This window comes from Cyprinodon tularosa, unplaced genomic scaffold (assembly GCF_016077235.1).
Source record: "Cyprinodon tularosa strain WSP-4 unplaced genomic scaffold, ASM1607723v1 ctg113, whole genome shotgun sequence".
NCBI lineage: Eukaryota > Metazoa > Chordata > Actinopteri > Cyprinodontiformes > Cyprinodontidae > Cyprinodon > Cyprinodon tularosa.
In genome coordinates, this window is record NW_024037926.1 from 129,447 (window position 1) to 147,759 (window position 18,313).

An 18,313-nucleotide genomic window follows, 5' to 3' on the forward strand; every position below is an offset into this window, starting at 1 on the left:
TTGTCTTTGTGAAAGGTGAATCTTTGACCCAGTCTCAAGGTTTTAATTTATTTTCGTTTCCTTATTTCCATCAGCTTTTGTTCCATCTAACATCATGGTGACTCGAAGCAGGCTTTCTTTTCCCTGCTGTAAAAAAGGGGTGGAAGCGTGAAGCTTGTTGTTTCCACAACTATTCTTCATCCTAAGGAAGGTGTGTTTAGGTTCCCGGGCAGTGTAAGTGGTGGTTTATGCTAAATGCATCTACGTTCTATACATAATGTTGCCAACATAGGGTTGGTAGTATTTTATACTCCAGGTGATATTTAGGGCCCAAATTTTACGATATCAAGGTATCTTTATGTTTGAGAACCCTTGCCAGTAGGAACAGTTGCTTGTCAGCCATGTATTTTCCGCACAAAACTGATTTTTTTTTTTTTTTTACAAATATTCCATGCGCTGATTCAAGAATGTGCAGTTCTTCTGAGTAATGCTTAAAGCCATTTATTTTCCTGTCTATTGTCTTTCCATTTCTATTTAGAAAAAAATAAACCAACACAACGTCTAAGTAAGCACATTAGAAAACCGTTTGCCTCTTCTCATTTAGCAGCACCTGAACAGAATGACACTTGACATTAAATAACCCAGTCCCCTTACAACATAATCAAAGCACAAAATGAAATGCAATACCTGTTGGAGATAAATACAGAAAAATAAGAAAAATGGTTCCTACACCCTGTACTAAAAAAAATAGATTTGAATATTACACCAAAAATGGCTAAGGCAATTTTTTTTTAGATTTTAATTATTTTTTTATCTTACAGTGGGGACTGGTTGGAAATGGACGGTTTCCTGCGTGATTCCTGTGTGATTCCCACGTGAATCACGTTGTATTTCCTGAGGCCAGTTTTTTTATTTCAAAAAGAACTGCAATGTACCCGGACAACCACCAGGTGGCGCTTGGGACCTCTGCCGTGCTGAGGGTGACGTTTGTAGGCCTGCAGTCAACTGAAAAGCAGGTTTATTGGGGATCTTGGTGTGATACTGTGCTATTTTATTTTGTTTTTGATTAAAATAAAGTTAATGAATTAACTTTGTTTCCAAATTAATTTTGGGGAAAAAATAGAAAAAAAGCATCTGAATTTTTTTTTTTTTTTTTTTGTGGTTATCTGCTGCGGACATACTGTAAGTGGACTGGTCATGTTATTGTCCGACTGATGTGTGGGTTATACAGGCCAAACATCTTCCCTTGCCAACCCAAATAATGAAATCCGTTTTTTTTTTTTTTTATCTTGACGAAAACCAGAAATATGGTCTGCCTGCATTCATGAACAACTTATGTTTGTGAGACCCCCTACCCCTCAGCACCCCCGCCTAATCAATGCAAAAAATAACGACAAATGGCTTTAGCAGGTTATTCAGAGTTGACGCGGTACTTTGCAGACAACTTACTCTCTTGTTCTCTGACAATAGAATTCAACCACCACCATTTACAGAGACCCCCTCCCCCTCACAGCTCAACTTTGTGGTTTCAACACTGCAGCGAAAGTTTCCTGATATGGGGAAGAGTGACTTGAAGGACTGCATTGATAAGATCAACGAATTTCTCCGTACAACACGCAAATCATCCCAACGACTCTCAATGTAAACCTGTTCAGTATTCATCACAATAAACACATTTTCTCTCATGCTCTTTTCCCACTTTGTGTTGTTTTAAAATCTAATCTGAAATATAGAAATAGAAATTATAGAAACAAAATGTTTCACAGCAGTTTTTTCAGGAACAGAATCAGGTTTATTGACATTGTCAGAGAAGGAGTTCACAAACTAGGGATTTTTTTATGGTACAATCGTGCAAGATGACACATATAAGGGTAAATAGAATTATAAAAATATCTAAACACTGTGGCAATATATAAGCAATATCTATACCGTATATCCAGGTCTGGGACGGATTTTAGCAGGGGCTTACCGGGGCTGCAGCCCGGGGCCCCGGCATTCCCGTAGGATTTATATTTTTGTGAATGGATAGTGTTAGAATTTACCGTATTTTCACGACTATAAGCGCACATAAACGTCTTTTTATCCCTTGAAATGTGCGGTGCTCCCTTTGGTAAGGAGACCAGGTGGGGGTTTTTTCCACTCATCAACATCGCTGTTGATGCAGAAGCAGCGAGTTTAAAAATAAAATTAATAAAATTGAACAATATCACACCAAGATCCCCAATAAACCTGCTTTTCAGTTGACTGCTGATCCACAGGACAAAAAACTGGTCATAATCAGGGAAGCAGACAGACTAAAGAAAGCTAGGAAACGTCTCACCAAAACACACAAATAACCTGGCGCTGATGGGAGGCAAACAATCAGATTAGAACCGCAGAACCAGGGAGACAGGGAGCAAGAAGCAGAGGAAAAAACCAAACCATCAGCGCCAAGATCATGACATAAAAACCCCATTTCCATTTCTTTCGTTTTTAAAATTAAATAAAAAAATTAAATGGCAAAAATCCAAACGTGTCTGCTAGTTTAAAGTCCATCTTATTTATTTGAATATTTAACGAAAACATTGCAGATGCTTCACACGCACACAAAATGACAGAAAGATCAGAGCGTTTTAGTTTCTATATATATATAATACCTTTCAAAACCTATGAGTGTTTTTAAAATCTAGTGATTTTTTGAAAGAAAATAAAAGAATAAAAATAGTTAAGCATTTTAAAAGGAATTTAAAAAAAAGGAACATAACAGCATTTTTTAAATAAATGATTTATTATGAGAACATATCATTTCACCATTTATTGGGGGTAATTAATTGAATGCTTATTCATTTATTGAACATGTGTATATTTATTTATTTATTTAGATTGGAGTAGATGTGATTAGATGAGCTTTATTGATCTCACAGCGGAGAAATTCACTCGTCACATATTGGCATAGAAGTTACTGGAGGTGCAAACAGGGAGGAAAAAGGTGCATTAAGATGCTTTATATAAAAAAAAAACATTTAAGGCAACTCGGCCACAGTTGGGATTGAACCCACAAGCTGTTGATCTAGAGACCACTCAGCTTAACCACTGCGCTATAAGTTCACAACATGTGACATCCCTCCCAGTCTGCTACTTGACCAGACTGGGAGGGGTGTCACGTATTGCACGGCAAGAAAGTAACACACAAAAACAAAGCTTTCAACGGCACTTATATTTTACAAAACTAAAGAAAATCTATTTTCTTACATACCCTTTTGAATAACTTTGGCTTATCTTAATGAGGAATCAACTTTGGATATGATTTTAATTTCAACATCACCAGCCGCAGCACTGTCTCTGTCGCCTTTCTCTGGTTGCGCTACAGTCCGTATCCCCGGCTCCAACTTAATTAATTTTATTTTTCATTAAATAATAGCGATGCAGATAAATAGAAATAACAGTTCTCAGATAAGATCGGAGGTGTATCTATAACTACTATCAATCTATTTATAAATATTTTCATGAAATAAGATTATGCAGTCCCAATGTTAAATTAATTCATTAACTTTATTTTAATCAAAAACAAAATAAAATAGAACAATATCACACCAAGATCCCCAATAAACCTGCTTTTCAGTTGACTGCAGGCCCACAAACGTACAGACACGGTGTCTACTGCAAGTCTCTGACTAAAGGAGCTGGTCAGCTCCTCTTTTTATACAGGCTCATGCGTGAATGTCCAACGAATAACTCCAATTGTTGTTTCAAAAATAGAAAACCTGGTTACATTCTAACTTTCATTACTTTATAAAAAAAAAAAAAAAAAAAAACATTTAAGGCAACTCGGCCACAGTTGGGATTGAACCCACAAGCTGTTAGTCTACACACCACTCAGCTTAACCACTGCGCTATAAGTTCGCAACACGTGACCCTTCTCCCAGTCTACTACTTGAACAGACTGGGAGGGGTGTCACGTATTGCACGGCAAGAAAGTAACACACAAAGACAAAGCTTTCAACGGCACTTATATTTTACAAAACTAAAGAAAATATATTTTCTTACATACCCTTTTGAATAACTTTGGCTTATCTTAATGAGGAATCAACTTTGGATATGATTTTAATTTCAACATCACCAGCCGCAGCACTGTCTCTGTCGCCTTTCTCTGGTTGCGCTACAGTCCGTATCCCCGGCTCCAACTTAATTAATTTTATTTTTCATTAAATAATAGCGATGCAGATAAATAGAAATAACAGTTCTCAGATAAGATCGGAGGTGTATCTATAACTACTATCAATCTATTTATAAATATTTTCATGAAATAAGATTATGCAGTCCCAATGTTAAATTAATTCATTAACTTTATTTTAATCAAAAACAAAATAAAATAGAACAATATCACACCAAGATCCCCAATAAACCTGCTTTTCAGTTGACTGCAGGCCCACAAACGTACAGACACGGTGTCTACTGCAAGTCTCTGACTAAAGGAGCTGGTCAGCTCCTCTTTTTATACAGGCTCATGCGTGAATGTCCAACGAATAACTCCAATTGTTGTTTCAAAAATAGAAAACCTGGTTACATTCTAACTTTCATTACTTTATAAAAAAAAAAAAAAAAAAAAACATTTAAGGCAACTCGGCCACAGTTGGGATTGAACCCACAAGCTGTTAGTCTACACACCACTCAGCTTAACCACTGCGCTATAAGTTCGCAACACGTGACCCTTCTCCCAGTCTACTACTTGACCAGACTGGGAGGGGTGTCACGTATTGCACGGCAAGAAAGTAACACACAAAGACAAAGCTTTCAACGGCACTTATATTTTACAAAACTAAAGAAAATATATTTTCTTACATACCCTTTTGAATAACTTTGGCTTATCTTAATGAGGAATCAACTTTGGATATGATTTTAATTTCAACATCACCAGCCGCAGCACTGTCTCTGTCGCCTTTCTCTGGTTGCGCTACAGTCCGTATCCCCGGCTCCAACTTAATTAATTTTATTTTTCATTAAATAATAGCGATGCAGATAAATAGAAATAACAGTTCTCAGATAAGATCGGAGGTGTATCTATAACTACTATCAATCTATCTATAAATATTTTCATGAAATAAGATTATGCAGTCCCAATGTTAAATTAATTCATTAACTTTATTTTAATCAAAAACAAAATAAAATACAACAATATCACACCAAGATCCCCGATAAACCTGCTTTTCAGTTGACTGCAGGCCCACAAACGTACAGACACGGTGTCTACTGCAAGTCTCTGACTAAAGGAGCTGGTCAGCTCCTCTTTTTATACAGGCTCATGCGTGAATGTCCAACGAATAACTCCAATTGTTGTTTCAAAAATAGAAAACCTGGTTTCATTACTTTACATTCTAACTTTCATTACTTTATAAAAAAGCGATAATAATTATAATAAAAAAAAAAAAAAACATTTAAGGCAACTCGGCCACAGTTGGGATTGAACCCACAGTCTGTTGAACCAAAGACCACTCAGCTTAACCTCTGCGCTATAAACTCGCCACCCGTGACACCCCTTCCAGTCTGCTACTCGACCTATCTAATTCTGACTCATGGGACGCCGAAATGGAGTCAGACTGCCACCTAGTGGCTATAGTAGTCACATGTTTTTCACACAATACGTAAAACACGCGGAGCGTGAGTGAAGTGTCCATTTCCAACCAGCGCCCACTGTAGCTATATAGATAGGAGAAGCTATGCTTGCAGTCATTTCTGAAATTCACTAGTGAAAGGAAAATACATTTTGACTTCATCTTATGGCCTCTTGAAAACCACTTAAAATCACTACAGCACTTCATCCAAGAGCAAGAGCATTCAGGCTCTTAAATTCATTAACTCACATTAGGGGCAATATATAATTGATCATTAACTGAATAACTTTTACACATTAGCTCCACTTATTCTTATGGACTAAATATGCTGAAGTTTTGCTTTAAAAGTCTTGACTTGTGTGTCATCTTCCTTAGTTTGTAAATCTTTTTTCCCTAACCCCCCCCCCCCCCCCCCCCTTCTTTCCCTAAAACTAAATGGAGTGTCCACACCTGACTCTTGACCTCTGCCTGTGACATAAATAAAGATAGATAGATAGATAGATAGATAGATAGATAGATAGATAGATAGATAGATAGATAGATAGATAGATAGATAGATAGATAGATAGATAGATAGATAGATAGATAGATAGATAGATAGATAGATAGATAGATAGATAGATAGATAGATAGATAGAAAAAAACCTCTTCCTCACCCACTGTGGGCGGTCTCCCCCAAGATTGGGTCCTCTAATAGAGACCTGGGAGCTTGAGGGTTCTGGTATCTTTGCAGTACCTACAACTGCAATTTTCTTTATTGAGATGTCTGATGTATTTCTAGGAATCTGCTGTAACCACTCCTCAAGTTTGGGGATGCCCCAAACTTGAGGAGTGGTTACAGCAGATCCCCAATGATCACAGGTGCCACTGATGCGTTGACCTTCCAGGTTTTCTCCAGCTCCTCTTTGAGCCCCTGGTATTTCTCAACAGTAAATTCTCATGTTCCTTTTTCCTGATATTACAGTCAGTTGGTATTGCTATGTCAACCACAATGGCTTTCCTCTGCTTTTTGTCCACCAGCACAATATCTGGTTGGTTTTCCAATATAATTCGGTCCATCTGTATCCGGAAGTCCCAAAAGATCTTGACTCGGTTATTCTCTACCGTCTTTGGGGGTGTTTCCCCACTTTGACCTTGGGGTTTCCAGCCCATACCCTGCACAGATGTTCCAGTACACTATTCCAGCTACTTGGTTATGGTGCTCCATGTAAGCTTTCCCTGCTAGCATCTTAACCCTGCAGTCATGTGCTGGATTGTCTCAGGGGCCTCTTTGCACAGTCTACACCTGGGGTCTTGTCTGGTGTGGTAGATCTGGGCCTCTATTGCTCTGGTGCTCAGGTAATGCTCCTGTGCAGCCATGATGAGTGCCTCTGTGCCGTCCTTCCGTCCAGCTTTGTCTAGCCATTGGTAGGATTTCCTGATATTCACCACTTTGGTAATGTTTCATCCCGTGTAGGGGCTTATCCCTCCATGACGGAACCTCTAGCACCTCATCTTCTGTTCCCCATTGTCTGAGACATTCACTGAGCATATCGTCTGTTGAAGCCTTGTCCTTGATGTACTCATAGATCTTGGATGTTTCATTCTGGATTGTGACTCTCATATTCACTAGTCCTCTGCCTTCTTCTTGTCGGCTAGCGCACAGTCGCAGGGTGCCGGATTTGGGGTGGTACCTCCATGCATGATTAGGAGCTTTCTTGTCTTAACATCTGTGGCCTGTATCTCATCCTTTGGCCAGCTTATTATTCCTGCAGGGTATCTGCTTACTGGTAGTCCGTAGCTATTTATTGCCCGAGACTTATTCTTGCCATTGAGCTGGCTTCTTACGACCTGCCTCACTCGTTGGAGGTATTTGGGCGTAGCCACTTTCCTTGTCACCTTTTTGAGGTTGCCATTTGCTTGTGGGATTTCAAGGTACTTCAAACTGTCCTTATTGTTTTAAATGTATTGTTCCTTATGAGAGTGAGATCCCCTCTGTGTTGATTTCCCTCTCTTAATCAACATCCGAACACACTTCTCTAGTCCGAATTACATCCCAATATCTGTGCTGTAGATCCGGGTGGTATGGATCAGTGAGTCGATTTCTGGCTCATTCTTAGCATACAGCTTGATGTCATCCATGTAGAGGAGGTGACTGATGGTGGCCCCATTCCTGAGTCGGTATCCGTAGCCAGTCTTATTAATTATTTGGCTGAGGGGGTTCAGACCTATGCAGAACAGCAGTGGGTACACCGCATCTCCTTGGTATATGCCACATTTGATGGAGACTTAAGCAAGTGTCTTGCCATGGGCTTCAAGGGTGGTTTTTCACAACCTCATTGAGTTTGCAATGAAGGCTCTTAGGGTCCTGTTGATGTTGTATAGCTTCAAGCATTCAATAATCCAAGTAAGTGGCATTGAGTCATAGGCTTTTTTTGTAGTTAATCCAGGAAGCGCTCAGGTTAGTGTTTCGGGTTCTGCAGTCTCAAGCAACTGTTCTACCTACTAGGAGCTGATGTTTGGCACCTCTTTTTGGTACTATTTCTTGCAGTCAAAACTTTGTTTATTTAGTAATCCTAATAAAGAGAAGTTTCAGTTTAACATTACAGTAGAAAACATCTACTTTTTTAGGTTATATAGTTATCCTTATTTTCATACAGCATGCTTCAAAAGATATATATTGATCTGCTTTAATTATACTTGTCTCTTCAGTTCTAGAATTTTAAATACCGTTTTAGCTAAATATTGCTACCGAGAGAAACCTGAACTTCAGCGAAAACAATCTAGCAGTTTATGCAATAGAAAAGTCGACTTTAAGCCGAATGGAAGAGTGAAAATGGAGACAGCAGCACAGTGAAATTGGAGCTGCAGAGAGAAAATAAAGGGTAACAACAAGATCACATGGTGCTATTTGAATAAGAAATTGAATCATTATAAGGAAAAACATTGAGCTCTGCATGGGCTGGAGCAAATGACAAAATGTATAGACTTTCAGGCACTTTTTCCACATTTACTCAGTCAGTTTTTCTATACAAAGCCACTAAAAGCTAAAACAGCAGGGATTTAATATTAGAGTTGAACAAAGATAAAGGGGAACAAAGACAATCAAGGACTGAAAGAAGGAGGGGAAAAAAGTAGATCAGTATGCAGTATGGAAAGTAAGAAGTAAATATTAAGAAAAATATAAGAAATTGGCTGAAAATGTCTACCTGAATGATTAATTCTCATAGGAGCTGATGTAAAAAAAATAGTTAAAATACAACAGAATATAGGGGACAAAATCTTACATTGTGGAAAAATATTTTTGATAGACTGTGAAGTTAGTTCATTATATATTTTTTTATTTAATGCAAGACAGAAACGTATATAACCAAAGGGAATATAAAAAAGGCAAGAAGTATTGATTAAAAAAATGTACGTTTACAGTGAAAGTTTTCAATAAAATCATAAAAAAGTTTTATGAAAATTAACCTTATTCTCAAAGTAATATCTGATCTTATGAAAGGTTTTCTTGGTTCATGCTTGGATTTAGCTTTTTATGAGGCATAACTATAAATACAAAGAAAAGAAAAGTTATCTCCGCAGTAGAAAATTTTTTAACTAATGGCACCAGACAGATTATTAGTGGAAAAATGGTAGCAATTTTCTTTGCTACCTTGAGACAATAATGATGATAGTTGGGGGAGTGGCCGCCTAGTGGTCAGGGTATAGGTCTTGGAATCCTGAGGTTGTGAGTTCAAAACCCACTCCCACAGACTGCTACTCTGGGTCTCTGAGCAAGAACCTTAACCCCTAAATAGCTCTCCGGGGGTGCACAGTGGCAGCCTACTGCTCCCCAAGGAAATGGGTTAAGTGCTGAGGTTAATTTCTCCAATGTGAGATCAATAAAGTTCAATTACTATTATTATCATCTTTTTTTCATCCAAATGTTTAAAACATGTTATGTTCCATGTTGAACTTCAAGTAGTTAACTGTTGTAAAATAAATGTTCATTATTCACTGTCTTCTAAAATCTTATTTATTTATTTATTGTTGATATTATTAGTTTTAGTCCTCCACCAAACATTTTTTTCTTTAGTACTTAAAACAGTTGTCTTCAGATTTCCTTAAAAGCAGTCTTGATTTAATTGTTATTGCCAAGTAAAATAGAAATTATTTATCCCCTATATAATGTTTTCAACAAACAAGGGTCCTATATTTTCAGGTGGATTTCAAGTATTATATTAGCAAAAACATGAAGTTTCTAAAGTTGTACAGTATATAATCAACATATAGACAGAGGTTGTAAAATATATGTTTGGACTTTTTGATCGCAGGTTAGCTTTTAAAAGAGGTTCAAGGGCTTAAACATTTATCACACAATGTCACCTTGCCAGTGGCGTCAACTGTAAGAGATTGCCTTCCACTTCTTGATTCAAAACCCACCTCAAATTTTGAAAGTAAAAGAAATTGAAAGTATTTTGGCTATTTGACTAATTTGCATAGGTTTGCCTAAGTACAAATGTAGATTAGGTAAAAACATTATCAAACTAGATTGGTTGGTTTAATCAAAAGATTGAACACATAGCTTCCAACTAAGTAAAACCAAAAACTGTGTAAAAACTATTATGTTTAAATAAAAATGACTAACACCTCACTAAAACCAGTGTACCTTAAAAAATGTTTCTCTTCTAAAACATTTTACACACAAAAAACTTACAAAAGATTTCATGATACAGACCAATCATTAACAATTTCAAGGAACTTAAATGGGGGAAAAAAAAAACTATTGCAAAAAATCACAGATATTACCAACTGTAGTTCTGCGTTCAACCAGCAGGTGGTGACATGTTCACATGAAGCTTCATGAATTGTGGGTATCGTTGAAGCAATTTGGCCAAATGGTTCAAATGCCTCACGAGGCTTCATCTCACCATCACTTATTTTCGGCTCAAAAAAAAACTCACATGTAGCTTACAACATTTAACATAGACTTACCATGTTGGACAATACTCAAGAGTTGTGAGTTTATGATCAATGCCCATTTAGGTTGGATTCCATATTTATGTTATGAATAACTATTATATTGAATTCCCAGCCAGCTGGGAATTCATATTTTCTGATACCTAGTAGGGGTGGTAAATATCTTATGATTGGCTTAATCAGGAACCAGTAACCTTTAGTTAAAAGGTTATTTACTCTCTTTGAAATAGCTAGCAGCGAGTAGACATGAGGATTCCATTTAATGACTCTTGGTCATATTTGGTAATCGAAATGTAATGAGCATATGAGAACAAACTAATGCTAATGTTATATCAGTGTTTATCCCCTTAGTGAACTAAAGCTTGTCCAAGCTTTACCAACAGCTCTAAACATATTACTGTAGCATAGAATAGCATACAGTCCATCCTGTTAGCTTTGTCTATACCCATCAGTAAACACATGAAATTATCAAAATCATCAAAAGACATATTGTCTGTTCTGTCCCTAATTGTGCCAGACCGGCAAACCGTCCATGTCTGTTTGAAAGGTTGAGTTTCATCCAGCAGCAGCTTAGCAGGGCAGGCTAACAGCAAGCAGGGGTTTTCTGTCTCAGTGGCTCACACCAAGCCGTCTTACAGCTGTTTTTAAACAAAAATTATATCTTCTTTTCTGGTTATCATGTCAAGATAAAACTTGGACACTGGTTCCAATGTCCAAAACCACGATCATGGCACATGGCATGAAAAAAGTACGGTCGTTGTAGGTCTCTGGTTCAATTTTGCTTGCTTGGTTCAGCTAACAACAGAATAAACTCACTTCCGGTCTGCCGTCTCTTCGATTACGGTTTGCCGTTCCTACAGCTCCGATTCAATCTCCTTTTAACAATGAGGAGCCAAGAAAAACAACTGTATGGTTTATAGTTTCTATTATTATTGTTCTCACACTTTGACCCAGATAACATACACATATGTTTTGTTTAGCCATTTTAGTATTTCTCAACAGCAACTGCATTTTTACCTCTGCCAAGGAGGTTATTTTTTCAGGAGAGTTTGTGCGTTTGTCTTTCTGTGTGCAGGAGAACTTGAAAGTTACGAAATCATTTTGATTAAATTTTCTGAAAGGTAAACCTCAGTCCAAAGAAAAACCAATACCATTTTGGTGATGATCCGAATCACCAACTGGATCCAGGGATTTTTTTGAAAGATTCTGTGAATACAGGGATTAACTGAAGATGGAAGTCCCATTATGTCGGGAGTCATGAGCTACATGGCGGAAGCTCTCATAGTTGTTAGTTAGAAAACATAGAGGCTCTTTTAGGCATTACATTCTACATTGGAATGTGAAAATTGTTGGTAGTTTGATGTTTCCTGGAAGATGATCATCCTAACAATTCCACAAAAAATATTACATAAAACGTAACTTGATCCTTTAGTCTTTGGAGGAAAAGCATTTCACTTCATGTCACTACTATATAATTCAAAATATTGTGTGAATCTGTCTTGAGCCACTGTGTTTAACTGTCAGGTTTAATTCTGTAGAACTAGCCATAATATACTGGGCTGAGTTAAAAATAGCAATATAGGACAATAGATTCCTAATTTAAAAGCACTTAGTATTGGTACAATACAATTATGTTAGAAAAACATAGCATAAGCCTTTTTATTTTTTAGGTGTTTAAGACAAGCAGACTACAAGGAGAATTTTGGTGACTGCAGACCAGCACAGCTGCTGTCCTGCTTGAGATTAATGGACAACTTTGTCCACAGTACAAGTCCTCTCTGTGCTGCCTCACCTCTCAGCATATATGATTTATGAACACCCAGCAGCGCGTGAGCTATAATTTGAAAGGGGTTTGTTTTACCTCATGGTGATGGAATTTTAAATGTTGTGATGAATGAACCCTTACAGTTTGTATTTATTATTCTGCCTTGATCTAGTGTGGCCAAGAGCTGGGGCATGCATGCATATGTTCTCCCTCTGTCTAGGCCGTCTCCTGTTGTACATGTGGACATATCATTCTTATAAATACAGCTCCAATGGTGAATATATGCCTGCAAAAGTGCTGACATTCGCTTTTTCAGTCTGACATTAAAAATAAATCACTAGGTTGCCACGTCTTGCAGAATCCAATACCACATCTCACCCATTGGATGCCATTGTGAAAAATCAAAGAACAAGTCTTGCCCTGCCTCCCTTTCCAGCACTCTGTCTTTGAATATAGATGTATCCTCTAACCACTGCAAGTATGGTGGGCTGTTTGATGTTTCTGTGATCGTCACATATTGAATGAACCATGGAGAAATGTGATGCACCCTGGTGAAGCTACGGGCTATAGTCTGGGCTTAGAGAAGAAAGAAAGGACAAAGGAGACAAACAATCCCTGTGCAACAGTGTGTGACACAAAAAGAGAGATGTCTCCGTTTTTTTCTAACTAACCTTACGGTTTCTTTTCCCACAGTCCTAAAGTATTCCCACAGCACTATGTGTTTGGGGAAGTTAAATAAAACATGGTTTATTTATTGCAATTAAAAATCGGAAAAGTCAGGCGATCATTTGTATTAATCTCCCTTGAGTCAATCCTTCATCAGGAAACAGTAACTCTATTTAAAAAAGTTATTTACAGTGAGGAAAAGAAGTATTTGAACACTGTGCTATTTTGCAAGTTATTTCACTGAGAAATCATGGATGGGTCTGAAATTTTTTATCATATGTGCATGTCCACTGTGAGAGACATTATCTAAAAGATAAAAATCCAGAATTCACAATGTATGATTTTAAACAATTTATTTGTATGATACAGCTGCAAATTAGTATTTGAACACCTGAGAAAATCCATGTTAATATTTGGTACAGTAGCCTGTGTTTGCAATTCCAGAGGTCAAATGTTTCCTGAAGTTTTTCATCAGGTTTTTACACAATGCAGGAGGGATTTTGGCCCACTCCTCCACACAGATTCCCTCTAGATCAGTTAGGTTTCTAAGGTGTTGCTGAGAGACACAGAAATTGAGCTCTCTTTAAAGATTCTCTATTGGGTTAGGTCTGGAGACTGGCTAGGCCAGGCCAGAATGTTGATGTGCTTCTTACAGAGCCACTCTTTGGTTTTCCTAGCTGTGTGCTTTGGTTCATTGTCATGTTGGAAGACCCAGCCTCAACCCATCTTCAATGCTCTAACTGAGTGAAGGAGGTTGTTCCCCCAAACCTTGCAATACATGGCCATGGTCATCCTCTCCTCAATACAGTACAGTCCCCCTGTCCCATGTGCAGAAAAGCACCCCCAAAGCATGATGCTACAAACCCCATGCTTCACAGTAGGAATTGTGCTCTTGGGATGGTACTCATCATTCTTCTTCTTCCGAACACTCTCATCTGACCAAATGACTTTCTCACATGACTCCTGTGGATCATCCAAATGATCATTGGCAACCTTAAGACATGCCTTGACATGTTTTCCTGTCTACGTATGTACATATCAACTTTTATGTTCTATTTACCCCTGGTATTAACCTGTATAATCCTCAGTAATAGTTGAAGTCAATCTAAATAATCCTTCAAAAGTGAATTTGTTGAAATACAAATTGCGTCCATGTGTAGCTAAAGCATGATTCTTTCCAAAACTCTTTGTCGCTTGTCGTTTTGATTTTTCTTTCTTACATTTTGTATTTTCTTCTTTTTCAGGGGGGACTCATTGCCCTACTGCTACTTATTCTCCTCTTTACCCTTGTCCTCTACACTCGTCACCGATGGTGCAAGCGTCGCCGGATCCCCCAAAAAAGCGCAAGTACAGAAGCTACCCATGAGATCCACTACATTCCCTCCGTCCTACTCGGTCCGCAGGGCCGTGACAGCTACAGAGGCTCCCGGGGCTCTCACCAGCATGGCAGCTCTGTTATTGGAATGCCCATTCGTGAGACTCCCATTCTAGATGATTATGATTGCGATGAGGAGGACGGAGTTGGACACTCACTCAACTCCACACCAAACCAGCTCCATAACAAGTTCAACGACGGGAAGATTATGGGTGAATACGGAGTAAATGTTAGCACGGGAGGACATGCAGACATAATGTACAAGGATGACGACATCAAACATAACTTTGATAACACAGGTAAGTTCTTCAATATATATATATATATATATATATATATATATATATATATATATATATATATATATATATATATATATATATAAACAGAACTTTTAAAAATCTAAAAGGCACTTTGAACTAAAACTGTATAAACCTTATGGATGGACAATAATTAAATATCAATACCCAATATATAACAATATAGGTTTCTGCAATAATGGTAATATGAAATTTGAGCACATTTTCGGTATTTCAATACACGCTGCAGTTTGTGGTTACAGCATTTCTCACTGGCTGACATTCTGGTTGCAGACGATTTGAGACAAAGCACATTGGCTACAATATCCACAGACATTGTATACCACAGACACTGTGCTCTGCAGCTTTACTACTGCGCTCCTCATCTCCCAAACTGGTTTTAGCTACAAAAATGAGCATCCATCCATCCATCCATCCATCCATCCATCCATCCATCCATCCATCCATCCATCCATCCATCCATCCATCCATCCATCCATCCATCCATCCATCCATCACGGGGGGTGTTGGTGCCTATCTCCAGCTGTCTATGGGTAAGAAGCGGGTTACACCCTGGGCAGGTTGCTAGTGTATTCCAGGGCAACATAGAGACAAACAGGACAAACAACTATTCACACAAACAATCACACCTAAGGAGAATTTAGACAAGACATTACAACCAAACATTGAATGATCTGTGTCTGCAACGTTCTCCAATTTTAGCATTTGAAGAATGATAAAATAAGTAAAGCGTGTAAAAAAAATTGTTGTTTGTAAAGCAACAGCTGGTCCTGAAGCTTAGTGCGAGTAGAAGAACAGCCATTAAATAAGAGAACAGCACATGCTTGTCACCACAAACAGGGAGCCTTTCTGTTACATTAAGGAATGTGTGAATTGATTAATTTTCTTTCGATTGAGCTCATCATGGCTAAGATAAAGGTTTGGTTCAAATGTTCCATAGTCTCTAACGCTCGCTAAAAGAAGAAAAAAGCAGCTGCTATACGTTTTTTGGTTTATTTAAACAAAAGATGGGAATTGAAAAAAATAAACCCTGCTTCTATTAACAAACAAAACACTATAAATTGAGACTGGAGCTGGGGGGTAAGACAGAGAGAAGGAGGAATAGCCTAACAGGCTAATAAAAAAAAAATACCAGAAATAAAGACTACTCATTAAGCTGCTTAGTGTCAGTAAGTGTTTATCAAAGATGATATTTTTGGGAATTAATTGGGGACCTTTTTTGTATTTTCAGGGCCAGTTATTAATTATAAGTTGTTTTGGTATTTGCTTTCTTAAACATTTGAAAGTAAATCGCAAAATTAATAAAAGGAGGCGAATGCAAAGACACTGAAAAACAAATGAAGCCGTTCACCGAGGATTATTAGGAGGGGAAAATATTCAGCTGAGGACGTTTTTTAACAGTAAATTCCAATTTATTGAATTGGAGTACTTTCATTATCCTGGGAAAATAACATTTGTGGATTGTGTGTAGGATTTCTTAGTAGTTTTTTTCTCACTCTATATCAATATAGGCAAGATATTGTATAAACTGAAATATCTCGAAACATAATTTTTGGCCATATTGTCTAGGGTTAACAGACCCTTGACAGGTTTACCTACTGTACCTGTTTCCTGTTTCCGGAAATTGAAGCTCAAGATAATGGTAAGTCAAGTTCAAGACCTTTCAATCCCAAATACTTCAACCTCAAGACTAACAATAAAATGTTGAGCAGCTTTTGAAAGCTGCAAAGTTCTTTGTTCAGTGAAAGTAATTTTTATATCTATCTATCTATCTATCTATCTGTCTGTCTGTCTGTCTGTCTGTCTGTCTGTCTGTCTGTCTGTCTGTCTGTCTGTCTGTGCAGCATATAGAACTTTCTGTTTATCATGTCAATGTTTAATTTTTAGGGCAGTTAAACTGCAAAAATCCAGCAATTTAAAAGACAAACCTTTTCTATTAAGCCCCAGAGTCATTGACTTTCCAAGTTAAGTCAGGCAGCTTAATGTATTCTGTGAAGGTCAGGTAATAGGAAGCAGTCAGATAGATAGAGGTGTATAAGTACTTGACCTATTCACCCTTTCTGAACATGAACTGGGACTAAGGGTTATTCACTTAAAGTTAATGATATATAAAATGGCACATATTGTAGGAATAATCCATTTTTAAAACCTACCTGAGATAATATATTTAGTTAATATATTTTTACGAACACCTTTCTAAGTATTTAGGCAAATAGGTTAACATTGTTGTTAAACCTTTTGCACTTCTCTGTTAGGTTGGACTTTAATTAACGAAAGGTGCTGACTGAGTCTCAAAAGTCGCTGTTATTTATCCCACACTGAATAATGCATAATCCTAGTTGAAATGCCCCCATGATCTCTTAGGATTTGCCACTTTACATAACTATATATATATAATCAACATGCTAAATCTGACTCTAAGTGTTTACAGAAATTTTAGCTGCAAACAGAACGTTAAAAGTTGACCTTACATCTGAATTTCTTATGTTGTGTAAAGATTTAGAGGACGATTTGTCCAGAAATTTAGGTAAGAAGCCAAGTAATTTCTTGAATAACTGTGCATGGGCATCCCACCTTCTCTTCCGCCAGCACATAAATAGTTTCCCAAATGCATCAACCTTCTCCCACTTAACCGTCAGGGTCAAAAGGCAGATACACCCTGGGATGGTTTCTAGTCTATCAAAAGCAACACAGAGGCATACTATTAAACCATGCACACACACACCTACAGTATAAGCAATTTAGAGATGCTAATTGAGCTAACATTCATATTTTTGGACAAAGCTGGAGTACTTGGGGAGAAAAACCATGCATCCACATGCAAACTACACGCTGAAAGATCCTGGACCGTGCATCATGCTGCAAGGCAAAAATGCCACAAACAGTGACACAGTGTAGCAAGTTTCCGTATAAATTCTGCACATATTTCTTTCTTCTAAGGCTTACTCTTCTTTGTGATAAACTTGTAAAACAGTTTGGTTCTCAGGCATTTTCAAAGTATACAGTGGGAGCGGTGGTGCAATCCTGAATGAATAAAACTGAAGCTCGTTGGATACATAAACACTAGAAGCAGCCATGCACAGCAAAAGGAAATCACCATGTAACAAAGACTGGTATGTGGAAGAACCAATGAATAAGATGAATCCCCTAGATTTTGAAATAGAAAGAATATCATGTACTGTACATTTAAAATATAAGGTAGAAGTTCTTAAAAGAAAATCAAGAGAGTACTTAAGGGAAAAAAAATACTAGTATTATCTTTATTCAAAAAGAAAAATATTTCTATTTTTTGAGGAAAAAATGTGTATATCATAGTGGTGAAATGTTTTTTTTTTTTACAAAAATCAGTTACACTAGAGCGAGATCTTTACAATGTAAGGAACTTTATAAAGATACAAGAATAATCATTATTGGCTAGAGTGAGTCGTCAAAAACAAGGATTTTTACTGAGTTTTCAAGTAGTTACAGTGTACAGAGTGCAAGTATAAATCTGGAAACCTCAGGGAAAATAAAAGGAGGGATACGAGTACTAGACTACAATAGAGTGCTTTATCTGGATGGATAAAGACATTATAATCAATTAGATAATTATTAAAATCTAATTGTTATTTATCATAATTTTTTTATCCAATTTGGATTGTTTGATTCCATAATTGTATGATTCTTTCAGCAGCAA

At 37.4% G+C, this 18,313-nt stretch overlaps 1 protein-coding gene across 1 annotated transcript in view; it reads left to right on the forward strand.

The window, feature by feature from the left end:
• LOC119794391 (astrotactin-2-like) overlaps positions 1-18,313 on the forward strand; it is a 425,475-nt gene that overhangs the window by 110,900 nt on the left and 296,262 nt on the right. Inside the window, exon 3 of the mRNA XM_038301931.1 lies at positions 14,187-14,616. Coding sequence (XP_038157859.1) covers positions 14,187-14,616 — 430 coding nt within the window. The remainder of the gene's footprint in view (positions 1-14,186; positions 14,617-18,313) is intronic.